The sequence below is a fragment of the Myxocyprinus asiaticus genome, chromosome 26 (assembly GCF_019703515.2).
Source record: "Myxocyprinus asiaticus isolate MX2 ecotype Aquarium Trade chromosome 26, UBuf_Myxa_2, whole genome shotgun sequence".
Lineage (NCBI taxonomy): Eukaryota > Metazoa > Chordata > Actinopteri > Cypriniformes > Catostomidae > Myxocyprinus > Myxocyprinus asiaticus.
In genome coordinates, this window is record NC_059369.1 from 40,027,530 (window position 1) to 40,051,318 (window position 23,789).

General features: G+C 38.2%; 2 protein-coding genes across 4 annotated transcripts in view; one reads left to right on the plus strand and one right to left on the minus strand.

Moving 5' to 3' along the window:
• LOC127416914 (serine/threonine-protein kinase PAK 1-like) overlaps positions 1 to 14,474 on the minus strand; it is a 60,615-nt gene extending 46,141 nt beyond the window's left edge. The window contains exon 1 of one of the 3 annotated variants that reach the window (XM_051656517.1): positions 14,340 to 14,474. The gene's annotated coding sequence lies outside the window, so the exon portion shown is untranslated. Of the gene's footprint in view, positions 1 to 13,966; positions 14,180 to 14,206 lie in introns of those variants that run through there. The other 2 variants (XM_051656516.1, XM_051656515.1) reach the window with 2 other exon arrangements.
• A 1,527-nt stretch (positions 14,475 to 16,001) lies between these two features.
• LOC127416927 (aquaporin-11-like) lies at positions 16,002 to 18,853 on the plus strand. The gene is made up of 3 exons (XM_051656531.1): positions 16,002 to 16,676; positions 17,515 to 17,631; positions 18,675 to 18,853. The coding sequence occupies exons 1-3, from the start codon at positions 16,079 to 16,081 to the stop codon at positions 18,785 to 18,787; spliced, it is 828 nt and encodes a 275-aa protein (XP_051512491.1). The 5' UTR covers positions 16,002 to 16,078; the 3' UTR covers positions 18,788 to 18,853.
• The last annotated feature ends 4,936 nt before the right edge of the window (positions 18,854 to 23,789 follow it).

The following is a 23,789-nucleotide window of genomic DNA, read 5'->3' on the forward strand; positions in this document are numbered from 1 at the left end:
GGTGACACACACAGGTTTAAATGGCAATTAAATGTTAATTTCCCACACCTGTGGCATTTTAAATAGCAATTAGTGTCTGTGTATAAATAGTCAATGAGTTTGTTAGCTCTCACGTGAATGCACTGAGCAGGCTAGATACTGAGCCATGGGGAGCAGAAAAGAACTGTCAAAAGACCTGCGTAACAAGGTAATGGAACTAAATAAAGATGGAAAAGGATATAAAAAGATATCCAAAGCCTTGAAAATGCCAGTCAGTACTGTTCAATCACTTATTAAGAAGTGGAAAATTCAGGGATCTCTTGATACCAAGCCAAGGTCAGGTAGACCAAGAAAGATTTCAGCCACAACTGCCAGAAGAATTGTTCGGGATACAAAGAAAAACCCACAGGTAACCTCAGGAGAAATACAGGCTGATCTGGAAAAAGACAGTGTGGTTGTTTCAAGGAGCACGTGAGGCATCTATTTCTCAAACTAGAGACTCTGATGTACTTATCCTCTTGTTTATTTTTACATATCTGGCCTTCCACGTCTCTTTCTGTCCTTGTTAGAGCCAGCTGTCCTTTGTCTTTGAAGATTGTAGTGTATACCTTTGTATGAAATCTTCAGTTTTTGGCAATTTCAAGCATTGTATAGCCTTCATTCCTCAAAACAACGATTGACTGACGAGTTTCTAGAGAAAGCTTACTTTTGTTTGCCATTTTTGACCTAATATTGACCATAAGACATGCCAGTCTATTGCATACTGTGGTAACTCAAAAACAAACACAAAGACAATGTTAAGCTTCATTTAATGAACCAAATATCTTTCAGCTGTGTTTGATATAATGGCAAGTGATTTTCTAGTATCAAATTAGCAATTTAGCATGATTACTGAAGGATAAGGTGTTGGAGTGATGGATGCTGGAAATGGGCCCTGTCTAGGTTTGATCAAAAATGGCTTTTTTCAAATAGTGATGGTGCTGTTTTTTACATCAGTAATGTCCTGATTTATACATTACGATCAGTTGAATGCCACTTTGGTGAATTAAAGTACCAATTTCCTTCCGAAACAGCAAAATCTGTATTCCAACTTTTGGCTGCCAGTGTACATGTATATAAAGTATATACACACTGTGGTTATATAAACCACTAACACTAGACACCTAATACACACCTAAATATCAAGCCCTAATGCTAGACACCTATATACACACCTATTTATCAACCCCTAACACTTCACACCAATATACAGTATACACCTTCTGTATATCAACCCCCAACGCTAGACACCTATAAATACACCTATATAAACCACTAACACTAGACACCTATATACACCTATATATATCATCCCCTAACTATCGGTCTGTCCAAAACCTTGTGAGCTTCCTCTGGAGGCAGCATTTTAAGACATCATACAGTAGGCGTGCTCCTGGAGCATAGGCTGTTCCAAAAGTTAGGTTTTTTTAATTATGCTGCCTCCTAACATATCTCGTTTTGGCCAAATTCTAAGGTAGCATCTTATGTACCCTTCCCCAGGTAGACGATCCCAGAATGCACTGTGACGAGCTTGGTGGAAAAATAAATCCAAGGTGGCAGACGAAGCAAGAGAAATTTTGATTATAAATATACTTAATACATTAAATTCTAAAAAAGTATCGATAAATAACTGTTTAATATGATACAAAACGGACTATTTTACCCAAAATGTGTGTGTCCTGTGCATATTTATGCTCTGTAGAGGATCGAGCCATTTCTCTTGCTTCACCTGTATTGAAATCAGTTTCGAGTTGAGTCTCTTGTGCGCTGCATGCGAGAAATCAATTTGAATGATGCGCGGAGCTGGCGCCTGTGTAGAACATTCCAAATCACTCTCTTATGAGGCTCCATTTCGGTTAGGATGCTGCCATAGAAGACAGCTGCCTATGTAGGCAGGAGACAGCGAGACAGCGAGGCAGCTCACCAAGTTCTGTAACAGACCCTATATATACACATACTTCTATAAACACCTAATACTAGACACCTATATACACACTGTATATTAACCCCTTAACTCTACATCAATATATACACCTATATTTCCCCTAACGTAAGACACCGATACATATAAACCCCAACTCTATTCAACTTTATATCAACCCCTAACTTTACACCTATAAATCTATAATCAATCCCTAACCCTATACATCTAGACATCTCAATATCAACCCCTGTGTGTGTGTGCTGAGTGGACTAAGCACCAGTCCTCCAATTCAATCCAATCCCCTAAATGCAATTGGTTCTGCACTGCCAACCTTATGGTCTATAGTAATTCTGAGGGTGTCACCTGCACTATAGGCATTTGATTGGTGTATCAGGAGTAATTCCTTGATAGTAATTTATTACTCCTTTTAAATAAAGCTGTCTCTCTCAGACAGTAATGTCAGCAGAGCTGGAATTTTGGCTCCAGTACTGGTGGAGCAGATCGTGTGTAATGTTGCTTAATGTCCGTTTCCAACATAAACTTAAGTGAGCAGCACAGCAGTAAGATGAATCATGGTATCTGCTGATGTCAGGACATCACAATAATGTACGAGACACACACACACACACACACACACACACACACACACACACACACAGCCCAACTAGAACATCTCCAGTTCTACAAAGGGACATACACGAAAACACAATCGTTTGTGGCTCGCACACACACTGGTATTACTATGTTTATGTGGACTTTGTTGTTTTTACATAGAAAATATTTTGTCAATGCCCTTACCTGACCCCAAAATGCATAAAGCTCATTAAAACCTTTGACATGTAGCTGGTGGGTTGTAAATAAACAACACGGATACAAAAATATCTTTTGGGGTTTTATTCTGATGGCTGTTTACAAAAAAAAAAAAATAAAGAAAGAAAAAAAGAAAAAAGAAAGAAAACACAAAAAAATTAAATATGGTACAATGAAATACGGTAGAGGCTAATGTCAAATGAAAATACATACAGGGCATTAGCCTACCCCTACGCTTAAGCATACATCACCTTAATGCATGCTTATATCATTCACAGCATTTAATACATTTAACACATGCTTAAATCACTCCAAACATTTTGCTTATTTTTTAACCAGACTTGTATGTATAACCGTTTAAAACAATAATATTCTCATTACACGTTCACTCAATTGGAAAACACTCTGGGCTATAAATCATTAAATAAGATATGGTTAATTCTAAATTAACATACCCAGTCCTCGCATGTGACAAAACGTTGTCAAACTCCACACATGCAATTCATATGCATCCTTCAAAAATGATCCATAACAAACACTCAGTTTTAACATATGACTCTCCTGAACACATATTTAATGCAATTTATAAGCATCTTGTTTGAAATTTTATATTTACCCAAAGAATTCTCAAATGATTAACAAAACCGGGAGCTCTCTTGCACAACATATGTTCTCACGTCTCTAACACGAGAGAGTGCTGAAAAGCAGGTGTCGCAAAACTCTGGTTCTTGAAGGGGCCACGTCCAATTTATGTCTAGAGCTAAATCTCAATAAAATTCTCTGCTTTCTCTCAAAGGGCTTGTCGGCTAGCTGTAATCTTAAATGACATCACGCATGAAACATTCCCCATCCCACCCTGGAATTTCCTTGGAATCAAAAAACAAGTCGATTTTTACAATATCCGAAGAAAATATGAGTGGTGCTTTGCCATGTCAAAGTTAATGCCATAATAGGTTGCTTGCCAGGGGGTTGCTATGTGGTTGGGAAGGTGTTATGAGTGGTTGCTAGGGCATTGCTAAGTGGTTGCTGGGTGGAAAGTCAAAAGACCTCACCCCCAATCTGTAAGATTTTCTCCAATGTGAGTCCAATGTGGTGCAAGACAAGTAAAGCCCCAAAGTTTAATACTTAGGGTTAGAGGTTTGATCAAATCACTAACCCTACGTATGAACAATAAGTAGTAATGCTTGCCATAGTAAACACCTCTAATTCACTTTTACTCAATCTCAGCAGATCCAACCTGTCCCAATTCACCTCATGCTCTTCTCTACTCTTCTGGTTGACAACTTTTGGGTGTGTTTTGAGATCGAGGGAGAGCTTTGGAGCGATTTAGGGAGTGAATGAGAACATAATGCACAGCCTGTACAGTAATAGGCTGCTCTATTATTCATCAAACCACCCTCACCCCACCTCTTTTCCTCCTTTCAAAGAGAGCATGGGTATCAGGTATATAGGGCTGAAAGGAGAGTAACCAAATGGAGAGCGAAGTAGACCAAAGGAAAAGAAATGCAAAAAGTTTGTTTGCATGAGTGTGTTATGTATTGAAGGCTGTGTGTATACTGTATATACAGAAGAAACAGAAAAAGTAAAATCAAATCAGAGCATGCACTGAGTTTTAATCAGGGTATTCCCTGTTGACGAACAGCCTGTTTTAATGTCCCCCAGACTAATCACTTAGAAAAGTAAAAGCACACCACTCCTTAAAACGCTGTGTTCTCTCAACAGTATTCTAGTGAGAGAATAAATCACAGACCTGCGTTTGAGGAAGTTGTGTTGCATGCAGACAGAACGGGACAACTGCTAAGAAATTTGTCATATCTTGTGATTAGAATTACAGTAAGATGTTTCTTAATGCTGGAATTGTAAAGCGTGAATAAATAGCAAGACTTATCAGGAAGGCTTCCTTGTTTTTTTTTCTGTCTTAAGACAAAGGACGAATTTATCTGGTTGATGAGGAAGCTAGAGAAGCAGCCTTGTGACGTCCAGTATACTCCTGTATATGGAGGCTAGTCAATCGTAATTAGTCATTTACATATTGAAGTCTGAAAGGTACTGTAGCAAAAACCATCTGAAAAATTTTGTGCCACAAAATGTTAAAATTTGGTTAATTTAAAAAGGGAACTCAAAAGGCAAAAGACGGAGAAGTATGATATTCTTGTGTGCTCCGCTGGAACGTTTCACTCCCAGCATGCCTTGCGGGCGTACATTATTAAGCACGTTGTCATGGCGATGGGCACCTCTGAGTATTGTGCTTTATATGTGAGGAGTTGGACAGCTGGTGGATGGAAACAGCTGCGTCACAGATTCCCCTTATTTCAAGAAGAAAAGTGTGTGTGCGTGCAAGCGCATTTGTGTGCTTGTGTACGTACTTAGTTTAGGTGTCAAAACTGAGCATCATCTGACAAAACCAACTAAAACAACTCAATTTTCTTTTACGGTTAGGGTAAGGATGTGGCTGTGTGGGCTAATGTTAGGCTGTAGTAATTATAATTACTGTAGTTTAAAAATAATCCAAATTTATGTTATGCAGAGGTGCAGGAACAATTATGACAGGGGGAACATGTCCCCCTCAATTTCAGAAATTCACCAACCATAGACTGGCTTCGAATCCTCCAAAACCTTCTGATGACCCCGCCCTGACAGACAGTGAAATGATCCCAGACTAATGGTTAAATGATCAATGCACCCCCCACTCTAGTAGCAGCTCTGTCGCCCACCAACTTTTTGGGAAATTTTTCCACCACATAAAACGACAGCTTTAAGACCCAGAAGCCAATGTCAACCACTTGCTTTGATGAACTGAGCGAACATGCAAGCAGTAAGTGCTAATCTACAATTGTCAGCGTTCACTGCTTTTCACCATGGACTACTGGACCAACAAACCTAAAGTCAGGTTTATAAATAAACAAAACTAAATATGGTTCCTTCAGGAAACTACAGTGCAACATTAATCATACAGCCACGTAGACATAGCACATAGCTCAAAATGAGTTATGCTTATAAGACACAATAAGACTGTGAATCTAGATATATGCGTCATCACAACTTTACATCACATAATTAATATTTATGAGCCAAGCTGATAAGATTTATAATGTGGCTCCCCCCCCCACACACACACACTTTCTAGATCATTTCTGTGCCATTGATGGTATGTAAATGTGTATCTAAGTACACGTGTGTACTGAAGCATATGAGAGTATCATTTGAGCAGCTCAGCTTGTCAGACCTTTACAGTATTACCCTAAGGTGTCATATACTGTAGATTCTTTTTTTTTTTTTAAGAGTGTAAGATCACACCCTGGGTTCCTCCCTTGCTGTCCTGGTCTTTTGATAATGGTTATCATTTGATACAGGGGGAAGCTGGACTTAAGCCATCGGGAGGCTTGCCAACTTTCTTTGCACAGAACCACACCTTATTCACCTGCTTGCCCCAGCCATAAAAATAAGTGATATTTGCTAAGGTAAGCATCCCTGTTATTATTGCTCATACTTAAGTTTAGGGATTTGAACAAACCCCTAACCATTAATTTGTCACGTAACTCACCCTGCACTATTTGTTCTAAGGATATTGATGACACCTCAAATCATGCGGCTTGTTGAGGAGATGTGTGCAATTACTTTTCTAAGAAATCAGACTTATGATTGTCGCCTGGCAGATGATAAAACATCCCATAGACTTTGAACGAGGAATATACATTAATTACATTATTTAGAAGTAAAAACAAGTCGCTTTTGGCACCCCTTTGTGGGCATTTCACCCAAATGTTCAAAAACACTTCCTGTTTCGGGCACTGGGGGCCATGGTTCGAATTTCAAAAAGCACTGAGTGAGTTTAGCTAAAGAAATATCTACTTACTGTTTCCGAATTCACAGTGAGTATGCAACCTCCTAACAACCACACAGACCACCCTAGTAACCACTAACCACCTATCAACACCTTGGCTAACAGCCAGAGCTCCCTAGTAACCAGCCTGCAAAGTGCTAATAAAAACTCTTTTTAGAAAACCTTAGCGAACACACAGCAATGCCCTGGCAACCACACACAACACCCTAGCATTGCAGCAGTGAGTTTTGCACAGGCAAGCACCATTCAAATTTTCTTAAGAAAATGGAGCTTGAAAAATCTACTTGCACTGCATGATTTCAAAATACATTTTTGGTTCACGCTCCAGTGAAATACAAGTTGTATGACTTTACTTAATCAACCATTGAGATAAAGTACACCTCTGAAATCAGTTCATGAAGCAGCAGAAATGTTCACAAATAAACCAGAAGTTAACTTTTCAAAATCAACCAATGAACTTGTGCATTACATTTTGAATGCTGGATACAGTGGAATAATTCATGTGGGTAATTTATAGTTCTTAGTCATACCTGAGCACATTTTAGAGCTCAAACCAGAGTGGGTGGTGGATGTTTTATGGTTCATGAAGTGTATAATTGTGGGGGTTTGAAAAACTGACATCATAAGAGACAGCATACATCCGTTACTATGAAACTAAGATGCTGCAAAACAACCACATTTAAATGCAGGTGTGAATCCCACTAATTAGCATTCAGTGTGTACGGAATACAGACGTCACTCCTGAAATTGTGATGACTGAAATAGTATTAACCATAGCAACCTTTTGGCATCTCACAACAGTAAACAAGTAACATGGATGCTAACAGTTTAACCTATTTTTAGTTTGCAATTTTTGAGCAAAGTATAGGGATGCAACTGTGGTAGAGAAAGTTTGGTTCTGTATCTGTACACAATTAGCAGATTTAGGGCCAAAACATACTTTACGTAAACACTTCTAGCAACGCATTCTCAATTTTTTGGTACTTCAAGTATGTGTTGCATTCATAATGAACGTTGCCACAAGGGGCGCTATAGCGTATATTAGTGTGAATTGTCCACTTCTTTGTGAGTTTTCACTTTAAAGCTAGCCATTGTCATGATGGCACAGTAGTTTGAAGAGAACATTGCTGAGCAAGTAAGGCGAAGTCAATATATTTATAGAAACTTCCCTCAATAATATCCAGTTTAATGACACATCTAGATAACTCTATGGCCTTTTTTTGGGGGGGGGGGGGATTTTTTCCCCCTTTTTCACCCAATTTGGAATGCCCAGTGCGCTTTTAAGTCCGCGTGGTCGTGTAGTGATTCACCTCAACCGGGTGGCGGAGGACAAATCCCAGTTGCCTCCACGTCTGAGACCATCAACCCGCGCATTTTATCACGTGGCTTGTTGAGCGTGTTATCGCGGAGAAGTAGCGCACGTGGAGGCTTCACGCTATTCTCCGCAGCATCCACCCACAACTCACCACGTGCCCCACCAAGAGCGAGAACCACATTATAGCGACAAAGAGGAGGTTACCCCATGTGACTCTACCCTCCCTAGCAACTGGGCCAATTTGGTTGCTTAGGAGACCTGGCTGGAGTCACTCAGCACACCCTGGGATTCTAACTAGCGAGCTCCAGGGGTGGTAACCAGCGTCTTTTACCACTGAGCTACCCAGGCCCCCACTCTATCGCCCTTTTGAGTACTGAGGCTTGTTACCGCCACAGTTACGCAAGAATGCAAGTTATGCATGTTCAACTGAACCACGCGTTGGCCAAGCATTCGCATTGTTTCTGGCCTCAATGTAAATACGGTTGTCACTGTCTGAATTTTTCAGATAAATTCTGTTGTCACTTCCATAAATAAGCAAACTCTGTATGTACAGAATTGGATTGAGCACTCAGAAAGGGAGTGACAACCATATTTAATGTTTGCCTGGCCTAAAAAAAAAAATCTTGTTGAATTGCTTGGAATTTAGTAAGGTCGGCCTGTAAATTAGCAATTAATGTGGAAACAGAGCTTAGAGGAACTCAAGACATTTATGAACTTAATATCTCTGCCCACCCTCCAACGCAATTGTGTCTGATGCTGGTTTATAGGTCAAGAGTGAATCATACGTATGAAACGTCCAGTTTATTTTCCATTTCAAGCAATGACTGATACACAATGCAGCTTTGTGTCAATATGTGATACTAATAACAGGTGTAAAGACATGACTTTATCTGGAGTCACTAGTTCTGTCCCAAAACCAAATCAGCAGCTAAGTGGCTGATTTGGAACACTCTGCATAGCTAGATCTTCCACACATCACCACAGAAGTACAGTAGAGCTCCTCAAAATTTACTGAGGTTTATGCTTAAAACAAGAAAAAAATACTAATTTGCCAAGGGGGTAAGACAAATACATTTAATTCCAGATATATTCGCTAAAAACAAAGGATGTTTAAATAGTTTTACTGGAAAACAAAAATACTCATTAAGAAAGTCTCTTTTTTTCTTCTTTTTTTTTTTTTTTTTTTTTTGCAGTTTAGTACAACTATTAATGTCAGCAACTTATCAAACTGAAATTATAGAATATTTACAAGGGATTTCCAAATAATAAAAAAAATATTTTCAATCCATCAATGCTAATATGGTAATGAAAATAAAGATGATGATAGCATTATAATCAAAGCCTCCATGTACAGTAACACACAACTACTGTAAGTACTGTTACTAATAAGAGCAAGGAAGAGTAGGAATATGTCTGGATGGGGTTGTAATGGAAAAAGTGGACAGAAATGTCGTGGCTCATTTCTTCTGAACTCATCTGGGGGCGTGCACTGAGATGTTAACATTCAGTGACAGGTATTGCATAACAATAAAAAGGGCATGGGGAAAGTGGGCCACAGGAACGCAAAAACCACATGCATGCTCCAAACTCACTGGACCCTCCAAACGTACAGAGATGCTACCCATGAATTATAATAACTGAATTAAATTAGGTTATACATTCCTTTTACTAATCTGCATCTAGCTCTTGTTTTACACCTCTTATATGCCATTGTTTCAAAGATGCACACAGTTTACTAAGAATTCCACACAAACAACACAACAGCACAATGTTTTAGTTCTTCTAGTGTTTAGGAGGAATAGTATCTATCCTACTTCTTCAGTTGGAAAGTAGCAGAAGTTTCAAGTTCTCAAAGTTACATTATGTTTTCAAAGTACAATGAATGCTTTTATCTCAAAATATCAAGAGACATTTGATCCTCAAGAAATGACCCTTTAAGTGGTCAGATGAAAATCCCCCATGCAAACAGCCAAAGAAACCCATTGATGGCCATCGGACCACTGACACCCCCTGGTCTGAGATCAGACACACAGGGGCCCCCACTGGTGGCTCCCACACTCCTCCTGTGTGCTGCTACTTTTTTCATCTCTGCAATGGTACAGAGTTCTAAAGTAGCTGTATTGTCAGTTGATGTAACTGGCTAGCACTTTGCATTCTTTCTTTTGTTAGCAAGATTCACAGAGAGACCGTGCATGATAAAGAATATTCTTTCGAGCCTCTTCTTCCATAATTAGAATATCCACTTCACAGTCCTTCTTACAGTTTCTTTTTCTGAATCTCTTTTTTAGTTCTTCCATAGTCTCTACTAACAAATTCAGTAAGAAAAGTACTACATCAATACACAAATACATGAATTTAGATTTAAATGAAATGTCATTTTTTCAAATGTACACTGAAAGAGGGACGGAGACATATCTAGGGACCAAAAAAATTAGAGACTTGGGCGAGGGATCTTTGACTCGGGTCAGTAAGCAACTACCTAGCAATGTCCTAGCAACCACCAAGGAATCCCTACCAATCGCATCGTGTCAGCTAGTAACATGCTAATACCAACCAGGTTGCATAGAATCATGTTAATATGCCTACATTTTTGCTAAATAATTTCAATGTGGCTCATTGTACGCATCGCGGCATTTTCATGCATGGTGAAAAATTGAAAATGTCATAGAAGCAGCACAAAATGACATGGTTCCTTCAGCAATTGCATTTTCATATCACATTCACTTTTTCTGACACTATCAGTTAGGTTTAGGTTTAAGGTTTAGAGTAGGGAGGTCAGTTTTGTTAATAAAACATTAACCTTAACTTCATCTGTTCAGCAGAAAATTGTACTCGCTTTTAGCGCCACTCAGTGGACATTGCACCTCGGAACTGCCGTGATCCGTACAATGAGCCACATAGAAATTATGCAAAATATCATTATGCAAAAATGTTGCCACAATCACATTATTTTCATGAGATCATGCTAAAAAATAGAACACATTGCAAAGCAATGCCCTGAAAACTTGCCTTGCGGCGAGTTTTGCACAGGCAAGCACCACTCACAATTTTGTGTAAAATGTAAAAAGCAAGCTATTTTTACAGATCCTTGTGGTGCCACTAGTGGAATTACACACTTTAGATCACAGTATTTCACTTTAATCACTTAAATAAAAAATAAACATTCTTCTTCATTGAGGATGGAAATTCGGCAAGTTTTTCTTTATAAACCACGGGTGCACCATTTGAAATCCCTCTGTGAAACAAACTGAAAGATTTCCATTTTCCAAACACCATCTTTCAACCACAGGATTCATCGGTTTTAAAAGATGTATTGAATCAATGGAAGAGTACAAGTCACTGTTTGAAAGAATGGACTGATAAAACAAATACAGTCAGACAGACTCATATAACAATGTGTAAGTCACAGCAAGGGTTCTAGGCCAAATGCACATCTAGATGGTGTGTTTTTGTCCCCTGTTTTGGGATGACAAACAGGGTGTTCCTAAAACCACATGGTGACGTGTAGCCCAAGGAATTGCTCATTTCAAAATCACCCAACCCCACTTTAATCTGCCAGCACAAACCCCCCAAATAAATGAATCAGTTTCCTACACTGCAGATGTGTTTGCTGGTACTGTACCAAACACATAACACACACAGATATGGCATCTCACACCTTAAAATACCCTTTAAATAGTGATGACAACATTTTAAGAATGAAATTCCATGTCAGAGCCGAAGCCTTACGGGCTGCGCTCATGACATGTGGTGCTGATGCATCACGGGTGACCCGAGTTCGAGTCCCAACTCGTGAGATACTTTCCCAATCCCATTTCCACTCTTCTCCCTCTCATTTCCTGTCACCTCTCTACTTTCCTATCCCATTAAAAAGCCAAAAGGCCATAAAAAAAGGATGAAATTCCATGTTCCACAAACTATGTGAGGTGCTAAAATTTCCTATGCCACGCATCTTCTACTTTATCTTTTTAACACATGTGGGTGTGGTTTATCGAGGATTTACCATGTTTTGGTGTCATTTGCCAATTCGGAACTACTTCAAGCCATTTATAGATGTCAGTCCGTAGTGTGATATCCATGGAGACGCTTGCTTGACTGAACTGGTTTAAGGATTGGGGACTTGAAATACTGATACAAGTGACCCAGTTTAGTCCTTATCTTTCACATATATCATTGCCTACAATGTGTCAAACAAATCCACAACACAGCAAACCACAAAAATAGCATTCCGGTAGATTTGCACAAGTTCCTGTAATGATTTCAATAACCGCAAAGATTAAGTTCTGACTTTGTTACTAAATAGAGCTTCAATATACAAAGAACCACTGTTTTATTTTCATCATACACTATGAAATAAGAAGCCACTCTAAAATCACTCCGTAACCCAATACAGTCTGATGTCTGACCAAAGACATGATCCCAGCATAATGGTTTAATATAAAGCTCATATCCAATTCTAAAAGGATCAAATCCACTAAGGATCAAATATCCTACTGGATGAACTTAAATGTCTTTTTAACAGTACAATATATATATACAGTATATATACAGTGTGTGTGTGTGTGTATATATATATATATATATATGATTTCTGATGGCTCCAGTCTGCACAAAGCGACAGTCATTGCTGCTTACAGTGTAAATCGTGTATAAGCATTTTCTTGACTGTTGGGTAACCAGTCCCTTATTTTAACAAAAATGCATAAACATCCATAAATGGGAACATGGTTGCAAGAACAATAATAATATTAATAATAATAATAATAATAATAATAGAAATGTATGTGTAATATATATTTAAATATTTTTGTTAAATATTTAAATAAAATTAGTACACACACACACACACACACACACACCGATCAACCACAACATTAAAACTACCTGCCTAATATTGTGTAGGTCCCCCTCGTGCCGCCAAAACAGCGCCAACTGCTATTCTGAGATGATATTCTTCTCTCCACAATTGTACAGAGTGGTTATCTGAGTTACCGTAGACTTTGTCAGTTTGAACCAGTCTGGCCATTCTCTGTTGACCTCTCTCATCAACAAGGTGTTTCCATCTGCAGAACTGCCGCTCACTGGATGTTTTTTTTTTTTTTTTTTTTTTTTGGCACCATTCTGAGTGAATTCTAGAGACTGTTATGCGTGAAAATCCCAGGAGATCAGCAGTCTCAAACCAGTCCATCTGGCACCAACAATCATCCATGCGATTATCTAATCAGCCAATCGTGTGGCAGCAGTGCAATGCATAAAATCATGCAGATACGGGTCAGGAGCTTCAGTTAATGTTCACATCAACCATCAGAATGTGGAAAAATGTGATCTCAGTTATTTGGACAGTGGCGTGATTGTTGGTGCCAGATGGGCTGGTTTGAGTTTTTTTGTAACTGCTGATCTCCTGGGATTTTAACGCACAACAGTCTCTAGAATTTACTCAGAATGGTGCCAAAAACAAAAAAAACATCCAGTGAGCGGCAGTTCTGTGGACGGAAACGCCTTGTTGATGAGAGAGGTCAACAGAGAATGGCCAGACTGGTTCAAACTGACAAAGTCTACAGTAACTCAGATAACCACTCTGTACAATTGTGGTGATAAGAATATAATCTCAGAATGCTATTCTGAGATGTGGGTTGGCACTGTTTTGGCGGCACGAGGGGGACCTACACAATATTAGGCAGGTAGTTTTAATGTTGTGGCTGATCGGTGTGTGTAATATATATATATATATATGGGTAACTAGTGCTTATTTTTACTAATATTAGTATTATTAATAGTGATAATTATAATAATAGAAATGTGTAAAATATTTATTATTTATTATAAATAAAAACTATATTTTATTCTGTTTTAGAAAATCTGTTTTATTAATACATTTACATATATTTGTATTTTGTATTTATTTTGTACAAGTAAATTATTTATATAATTAATCAATATTATTTATTTTATAAAAATATAAATTACTAATAAATATTAAATGATCAACATTACACATCCATTCAACACTCAAGTATGTTGATTCAGTTACATTCAATATAAAAAGCGACCGTACCTTCTACAGATCAGGTGGTGACTTGATATCAGACCAACAAAATTAGTGAAATGATCACTATGATGAGAGAAATTCCTGCTGATAAAGCCATACACACTGCCGTGTGATTTCTTTCATCAATAGGCAGCCAGACACGCGCCCCACGCCAGAGCGTCTCCGACTCGCCGAGTCACGCAAGATCCCCGTGAACGAGACTGCGGCTCCACGACACGCGTGACAGCAATAAAGACCTGCACTCACCTCTATCCAAAGTGATATCCGAATGTAATATCCCAGATCAGACTCTCTTTTTCTCTGTCACGCATTCAGTGTGTTTCTCTGTGTCCCTCCACCCTCATTTGCTCCAGTCTCACTGCTACAGACGCACACAAACCTGCAGCGTGAAGCGCCGCCCACCCGCACTCCCAGTGGCCATTGAGCTCCCCACGCAGCGCTGCGCTCATTCCCGCAAGAGACCAGACGCGTCACCTGAACCAGTGGAGGAAGAACATGCAATATAAAAGAGACCACATGTCTGCTAGATTGTCGTCTTCTTCTTCTTCTTCTTCTTCTTCTTCTTCTTCTTCTTCTTCTTTCGGCTGCTCCCGTTAGGGGTCGCCACAGCGGACTTCCTGTCTGCTAGATTGACTGATCTTATGATATATCTTAAGACATTTGTGTTAATAGCAGAATGTGATAGATAGATGATAGATTCTCACATGATATATATTAGGAATAGTTCACCCAAAAATGAAAATTATCTCATTATTTACTCACCCTCATGCAATCCCAGATGTGTATGACTGTCTCTCTTCTGCAGAACACAAGTGAAGATTTTTAGAAGAATATCTCAGCTCTGTAGGTCCATACAATGCAAGTAAATAGTGACCAGAACTTTGAAGCTCCAAAAAAGCACATAAAGGCAGCATAAAAATAATCCATATGACTCCAGTGCTTAAATCCATGTCTTCAGAAGCGATGTGATAGGTGTGCGTGAGAAACAGATCAATATTTAAGTCCATTTTACTATGAATTTTCCTCCCTGCCAAGCACGTGGCGATATGTACGAGGAATGCTAATTGCCAAAAACAAAAGATGAATGTGACAGTGTAGACTCATAATAAAAAAAGGACTTAAAATGTATCTTTTTTCTCACGCACGTCTATCATATTGCGTCTTAAGTCATTTTTAAGCTGCCTTTATATGCTTTTGGGAGCTTCAAAGTTCTGGCCACAGTTCACTTGCATTGTATGGTCCTACAGAGCTGAGATATTCTTCTATAAATCTTCATTTGTGTTCTGCAGAAGAAAGAAAGTCATACACATCTGTGATGGCATGAGGGTGAGTAAATGATGAAAAAGTTTTCATTTTGGGTGAACTATTTATTTTGCATACTTATTACTGTTTTTCTGTTCTAATAATTGATCAGTTTATTTATAATGTGTTATTGCTTTGACATCACGAAACTATTTTGTCATGCATATTAAACACTTTGTATTTAATTCAATTTAATTGAATTTGACAACCCATTACCAAAGTATCTCGGCGCCCTCTGCAGGAAAATAACAGTTAACAACAATAGCAATATTGAAGGTTCTCCAGAGTAAACAAAAGGCAACGTTTTATTGCTCTGTAAATGTTTGAGAAATGTTTCCTTTGGTTTCTGTATTTAGGTGAAAATTACGCAATGTCATACAATTAACCTAATCAAAATCTTGGCTACATTTCAAATTCACAACTTCAGTGTCAGAACATGCCGGATTTTTCGTAATTTCTGGTGAATTTATTTATGTTGTATTATAATTGCAGTTTTATCCTGAAGATGAACTCCCATGTACGAATAACGCGAACGCATAATTTATGAATATTAACTATGTGACTAGACGTTCTCCGAGTGAGCCTACGTGATTGGCTAAAAGGCAGACGTGGGCGTGAGTCAACTGAGGAATTAACAAATCCCTGTTGCGCTGAGGGCTTGGCTAATGAATATTAATTAGCTTACATGAGCCAAACAACAGCAGGATTTAAATGAATGGGGCTGATCGTTGCGGGGGCGGACTCGCTCTAAAGTTATCTGACTGGATTAAGGTTTCGCACAATTATTCGTGGTGAGGCCGGACGGAGGTAGCAGAGATGGCCGATCTCAGCATCTCCTTGTCCCTACTGGTGGGGATTGTAGTTTTCAGCGAGGCGACGAGGAGGACTGTCTTATATCTGCTCCCAAACCGCTTCTGGACCATCAATGTTCTGGAGTTTATTTCTACGTTCCAGCTGTGCGCGTGCACTCATGAGTTAAAGCTGCTCGCGGAGGTGGGCGGACTCGAGACTCATATTGCATTGACACTCACGTATCTGATCTCGGTGGTCCACGGGCTTTCATTCCACGGTGCGATCTGTAACCCCACCGGCGCGCTGGAGCAGCTTTGCCGCGGGACTCTGTCCCGCAGATGCGCACTGGCAAGGATCTCATGCCAGCTGACCGCGGCTGTACTGGCACGCAGCGTGATGCCACACGTGTGGGCACTGGCGCTCTCTGACCTTCACTCAAAGCACAAACTGATGGGGTTTAAATGCATGAACAGCCCTATTAATGCCCCGGTGCTACAGGCCGCTGCGGTGGAGCTGGGCTGCGCTTTTCTTATACACACAGCAGTCTCTAACATGGATAAAGTGGAGGAGAAATATCGAGTTCATGCCATAGCTGCTGTCATTACCACCTTAGCCTATGCAGGTGTGTGCACTAATAAAAAGTACAATGGTTGTACCATGTTTTTGGACTACAAAACTAACATCTATCTATCTGTCTATCTATCTGTCTGTCTATCCACCCATCCATCTATCTACATTTATTACATTTAAAGATAAATTCAATTAAAGTTAATAATAGTATTAATTTTGACTCGTCCCTCCTTTTCTTAAGAAAAATAAAATAATAATAATTCACAGTTCCAGTGAGGCACTTACAATGGAAGTGAATGGGGGCCAATCCATAAATGTTTATATACTCACCGTTTCAAAAGTATAGCCACAAGACGTTAACAATAGGTGTGTTAATGTGATTATAGTGTGATAACATCACTTACTAACCTTGTCTGTGTAAAGTTATATCCAATTTTACAACTTTATAGCCACGTGGACATAACGCTGTAAACTCTAAAACACTAAAATGCCCGTAAAAGCGACAATTTAAGCAACTTTACAGCTCAAATAATACAAAGGTTTTAATAGAAGAATCAATGTTGGTGCTTTTATAAAATTATACGCTTCAAATTTCTGCCTTTAAACCCTCCAATAATTGGCCCCATTCACTTCCATTGTAAGTGCCTCACTGCAACTTTTTTTTTTTTTTTTAAAGAAGGGATGACTCCAAATTATTTTTTTGTGATCATCACTATGCCACAAATGCTATCAAATCATCTTAAATTCAATTTAACCCAGATTATTACTTTAATGTAAGCAGATCTTGTCTATTAATAACATTATAATAACGTTTCTATACTGTTAGCGGCAAAGAAACTTGCAGAAAGTATCTGTATTTTGTTAATGAAGTCACACTTGTTTTTGTTAAGGTGGACACATCACAGGAGCAGTCTTCAACCCAGCACTAGCATTCTCAATTCAGTTTCCCTGTCCTGGAAACACTGTCTCAGAGTACACATTTGTATACTGTCTGGGACCAATACTAGGTGAGCAATTTGGTTAGACGCTCTTGTCCAGAGTGACTTCCAAAAAATGTTTCACACGTGAGACTGTTGTGTGATCAACAGCAAGAATCAATCAGCAAGAATGAAATTCAGAAAGTTACTTGCTAGAAAAAGTGCTTTCAAACACGTAATATGTAACAACATTTACAGAACAAGATATTTTCAGTGCTAAAGTAAAATTTGGATTTATTTTCATAGTACTGTTAAACAGCTCAAACAACAGAACAGCAGTGTCAAAGAATGCCATATAGCATTTGTTTGCAGGGTTCTCATGGCCATGGACAACCTCTGAATATCAGGGAATTTTAAAATTGTCAGGCTGGGAAAAGTCATGGAAATTAATAAAATTCTAAAAAGTCATGGAAGTTTCTACTGTGAATATTCATTTTTCTAGTTGAGATTAGCTCTGAAATATTTCATAAATTATAAATCATTATTTTTGAGTCAAATATCTGTAGCGTTTACAAATCTAGTTACACTTAAAGGTGCACTCAGTCATTGTTCCCCCATTATAAAAGTTTTACTCTTAAAGAAATGAATTGCAATTTTGAAACGTATAAAATCGTGACCACTCACATGAGATGAGGACTCTAGTCATATCAGTAACCTTATAAAAAGCTGTTTTATTCTACATGGGGCAGGGGCGACCTCATGGGGGCTGCCATTTTATAATCACATGACTAGCTGAATACTACCTGCTTAATCTCAGTAACTTGTCTTGTTATTGAACACTTTCACTCTTGGATTAAACTATATCATGGCTAGACTGTGCATAGTCAATTTCTTCAATGACATCTGTAATTGAAAACTGTTGATTTTTAATGATGTTGCATCCACACCACTAGGTGTCACTGTAAATCCAAGATGACATCAGCAAAAAGTTACTAAGTTTCTGTTTGTTAACATTTGTAAATGCAAATCTAAGACATGTAATGTCAGGCTTCATAGTCTTTCTGCAGTGTTGTACCAGTGTCTTCAAAGAAGTTCAGTCAATGTTTTAAATATTTGTATTGTCTTTTGTACAGGTATGGCATGCTCTCTGCTGCTTTTTGACCAGGTGATTCCAGTCATCTCAGGAAAAAGCACAATTTTAAAGGGCCTAAACTCCAGTGAACTCAAAAAGAAAAAGATGAAGTAAATTTAAGGTGCTATTTTAAAGGGTCTTATTCAGTAAACACACTCAAAAAAAAACAACAAAAAAAAATATATATATTTTAGCCTATTTGAAAGATTTACACATTTCAATTTCATACCAAAATTCCATCAAATTACTGTAAATTGTGAAAAATGACATTAAAATTGATTTAATAACACTTAAAATATTTAGTTTTTTATTTTATTTTTATTAAAGATTACGCAGTTCGACTTGATGGAATATTGTTATGAAAATGAAATGCATTAGTCTTAAAATGTTTTTTTTTTATTATGTTGTTGTTGAGTGCAGTCTCTACAGAAACTGGTTACATTATATATAGTTCTATACTGTGAATGCACAGAACAGTTTGATACCATTATTCTCATTTATCATCTCAATGTATTAATAAAACCTAATGGGACTTTAATCTTTTTAGAAGAGTTCTACTGAAATTGATCATTTCAGATTTTATGAAACTAAAGTATTATGTAAATAGAGGGGAAAATGGTGTTTTAATGAAACGATAATGCATATTCCTAAGGCACAACAATCCTGTTTAGCTGCAGGTTGCCTGAAACAGTTATAAAAGCACATGATTAGCTCTTTTATTCATGCTTTTAGTTAGTTTCTATATTTCTTAGATTCACTGTAATATTTATTTTGGTGATCATATTTTTAATTTGTCACTCTGTAACATATCTTAACAACTGGACATTCCTGGAATAAGACACTTTATGAAATGTTCTAACATTGCTGTTAGAACATTATTTGAAGATACATCTAGTAGCGATGATTATTACCTAGTAATAATAATAGTTATATAAAGCACAGATTGGCAGTGCCTTTGGGCTATCCTGTGTAAAAGAACCTGGGTTGACCAGAATCAGACCAGAAAAGGAGTGCCAAGTTGTAAACAAGCCAATCAAGTTCTTTTGACTGCAGAATGTATAACACTCATGTGTTAGAAGGAAAACCAAGGCAGTACTAAAAAAAAAAATCTATTTATTAGTCTGTTTTAATTAAACTTTGTGTAAAAAGCATGTCCCAGTGGTTGTTATTTAACCTGAGAGATCAGACCAGACTGTTGTGAAATCATTGTAATGTCATGTGTACCTTCTGTGATTTAGACTGAAATGGTACACAGCACAGAGACACAAATGTGCATGTTGTCTCGTGCTGTGGTGAGAAACCTATACCTTTAAAGTTCTCTAAAGAGATCTGCTAAAGCAACAAAAACAAGCAACTGAAATATGAAAAGAATGGAAGACACTATACAAGCGAAAACAATTGTGATATTGCTTGCATAACTGGATGTTCACACATGACTGAGTTTCGTTCACTTAATGGACTTTGATTTGCTGTCAAATTCCAGCTTTAAAGGGAGAGTTCACCCAAAAATGAAAATTCCTGTTCATGACTGTCTTCCATGAAACACAAAAGTTGATGTTAGTCTCAGTCACCATTCACTTTCAATGTATGAAAAAACTGCAATGAAAATGAATGGTGACTGATGGTGAATGGTGATCTCCTTTTGTGTTCCATGGTTTGGAACAACATGACAGTGAATGGATGATGACAGGATTTTCATTATTGGGTGAATGATGCTAAAGATGTCTTTAGTTTGAAACAAAAGAGTTACGTATATCAAACTAATTCTCAACCAACAGAAATAATATTTTTGATCAATTTTGATTGGATAATTAGAGGTGCTTTCATTTTAATTTACAGCACTGCTAATAATCCCATCAGGACTATTGATCATTACAAAAACATTTAGGAGGAAACATGGTGTGTGGGCTTGTTGTGAGTCGATGTGTAAATTACATCATTTGTGAATCATCAGTTAGGTCACCCTTTAAAGAGCTGATGACAGCAGTTGTCAGGCCTAGAGACTCACTATGATCTCATAATTTACTGAGAATAACTTGATGAAAATGTCCAAGGTTCATTAAGAGGGCAAGAGTACACTGTGGAGAGACATTATAAATCTTATCATATACAGTCATGTGAAAAAAAGTACACCCTCCTTGAATTCTGTGGTTTTACGTATCAGGACATAATAAAAATCATCTGGTCTTTAGCAGGTCTTAAAATTAGGTAAATACAACCTCAGATGAACAACAACACATGACATATTACACTGTGTCATGATTTATTTAACAAAAGTAAAGCCAAAACGGAGGAGCCATGTGTGAAAAACTAAGTACACCTTATGATTCAATTGTAGAACCATCTTTAGCAGCAATAACGTCAAGTAATTGTTTTCTGTATGACTTTATCAGTCTCTCACAGAGACTCATCGTTGTGGAGGAATTTTGGCCCACTCTTCTTTACAACGTTGCTTCAGTTCATTGAGGTTTGCGGGCATTTGTTTATGTACAGCTCTCTTAAGGTCCCGCCACAGCATTTCAATCGGGTTGAGGTCTGAACTTTGACTGGGCCATTGCAAGACCTTGATTCTTTTCTTTTTCAGCCATTCTGTTGAAGATTTGCTGGTGTGCTTGGGATCATTGTCCTGTTGCCTGACCCAATTTCGGCCAAGCTTAGCTGTCGGACAGATAGCCTCACATTTGACTCTAGAATACTTTGGTATACAGAGGAGTTCATGGTAGACTCAAAGACGCAAGGTGCCCAGCTCCCGTGGCTGCAAAACAAGCCCAAATCATCACCCCTCCACCACCGTGCTTGGCGGTTGGTATGAGGTGTTTGTGCTGATATGCTCTGTGTTTGGTTTTCGCCGAATGTGGCGCTGTGCATTATGGCCAATCATCTCCACTTTGGTCTCGTCTGTCCAAAGGACATTGTTCCAGAAGTCTTGTGGTTTGTTCAGATGCAATTTTGCAAACCTAAGCCGTGCTGCCATGTTCTTTTTAGAGAGAAGAGGCTTTCTCCTGGCAACACTTCCAAACAAACCATACTTGTTCAGTCTTTTTCTAATTGTACTGTCATGAACTTTAACATTTAACATGCTAACTGAGGCCTGTAGAGTCTGAGATGTAACTCTTGGGTTTTTTGCAATTTCTCTGAGCATTGCATGGTCTGACTTTGGGGTGAATTTGCTGGGACATCCACTCCTGGGAAGATTGGCAACTGTCTTGAATGTTTTCCACTTGTGAATAATCACTCACTGTAAAATGATGGGCTTTAAATTGTTTGGAAATGGACTTATAACCCTTCCCAGATTGATGGGCAGCAACAATTGGTTCTCTAAGATTATTGCTGATGTCTTTCCTCCTTGGCACTGTTAACACACACCTGAATGCACCAGACCAGCAAACTTCTCTATCACTCCCTCTGCTGTCTGCATTACATGTGTTGATTAATGGCCAAAACATTTAATATTTGTCTGATTAGGCCAGTATGGGGAGACGCAAGACTTTTGCCAAATTATCTGAGAGAACATTTCACACATGCAGTGAAAGGACACCAGCACAAGACTAATGGAAAGACCAATTATTATTTGAGCACAAATCCTTATAAATATTGTCTGTCTTTAGGGGTGAATCTCATCGTTCTTCCAGCATTTGGCCGAACGGTTCTCGTTGTGGAGCAGCGGAATGAGGATTAGAATAGACTGCCTGACCAAGTGACCAATCGTGAGTCGCCATGTCACTAAATCCATTCCGCCAGCATGGTTCTCTATCCTGAGTATGGTTAGCTAACCTTGCTGAGAATTCCCAGCCGCAAATTTCCGAAATGTAATACCGAACTAGAAATGCAAACTTGTGCTCAGAATTGTTTGGCATTTTTATCCCAAATCAAAATAAATAAATAATAATAATAATAATAAAAGAATAACATTTTACTCAAAGATTTTGAAGCTTATTTTTGAGCCTTTTTTTGTTTTTTTTTCATTTTGACATTTTTTTCCATGTCAATTAAGCACAAATACAAAACAACTACATCAGATATTATGTGGTATAAATATTTACATATATAATATACATTATATATATATACACTGGTGGCCAAAAGTTTGGAATAATGTACAGATTTTGCTGTTTTGAAAGGAAATTGGTAACTTTAATTCACCAAAGTGGCATTCAACTGATCATAATGTATAAGTCAGGACATTACTGATGTAAAAAAACAGCACCATCACTATTTGAAAAAAAGTCATTTTTGATCAAATCTAGACAGCAGCCATCACTCCAACACCTTATCCTTCAGTAATCATGCTGAATTGCTCATTTGATACTAGAAAATCACTTGCCATTACATCAAACACAGCTGAAAGCTGTTTGGTTCATTAAATGAAGCTTAACATTGTCTTTGTGTTTGTTTTTGAGTTGCCACAGTATGCAATAGACTGGCATGTCTTAAGGTCATATTAGGTCAAAAATGGCAAAAAATAACAGCTTTCTCTAGAAACTCATCAGTCAATCATTGTTTTGAGGAATGAAGGCTATACAATGCTTGAAATTGCCAAAAAACTGAAGATTTCATACAAAGGTGTACACTACAGTCTTCAAAGACAAAGAACAACTGGCTCTAACAAGGACAGAAAGAGATGTGGAAGGCCAGATGTACAATTAAACAAGAGGATAAATACATCAGAGTCTCTGGTTTGAGAAATAGACGCCTCACATGTCCTCAGCTGACAGCTTCATTGAATTCTACCCGCTCAACACCAGTTTCATGTACAACAGTAAAGAGAAGACTCAGGAAACAGAAAAACAAAAAGAAAAGGTTAGAGTGGGCAAAGAAACACAGACATTGGACAACAGATAATTGGAAAAGAGTGTTATGGATCTTAACCCCATTGAGCTTTTGTGGGATCAGCTAGACTGTAAGGTGTGTGAGAAGTGCCCGACAAGACAGTCACATCTATGGCAAGTGCTACAGGAAGTGTGGGGTGAAATGTCACCTGAGTATCTGGACAAACTGACAGCTAGAATAACAAGGATCTGCAAAGCTGTCATTGCTGCACATGGAGGATTTTTTGATGAGAACTCTTTGAAGGAGTTTAAGAAGTTCTGAAATGTTTTTTCAAATTGTAATAGTA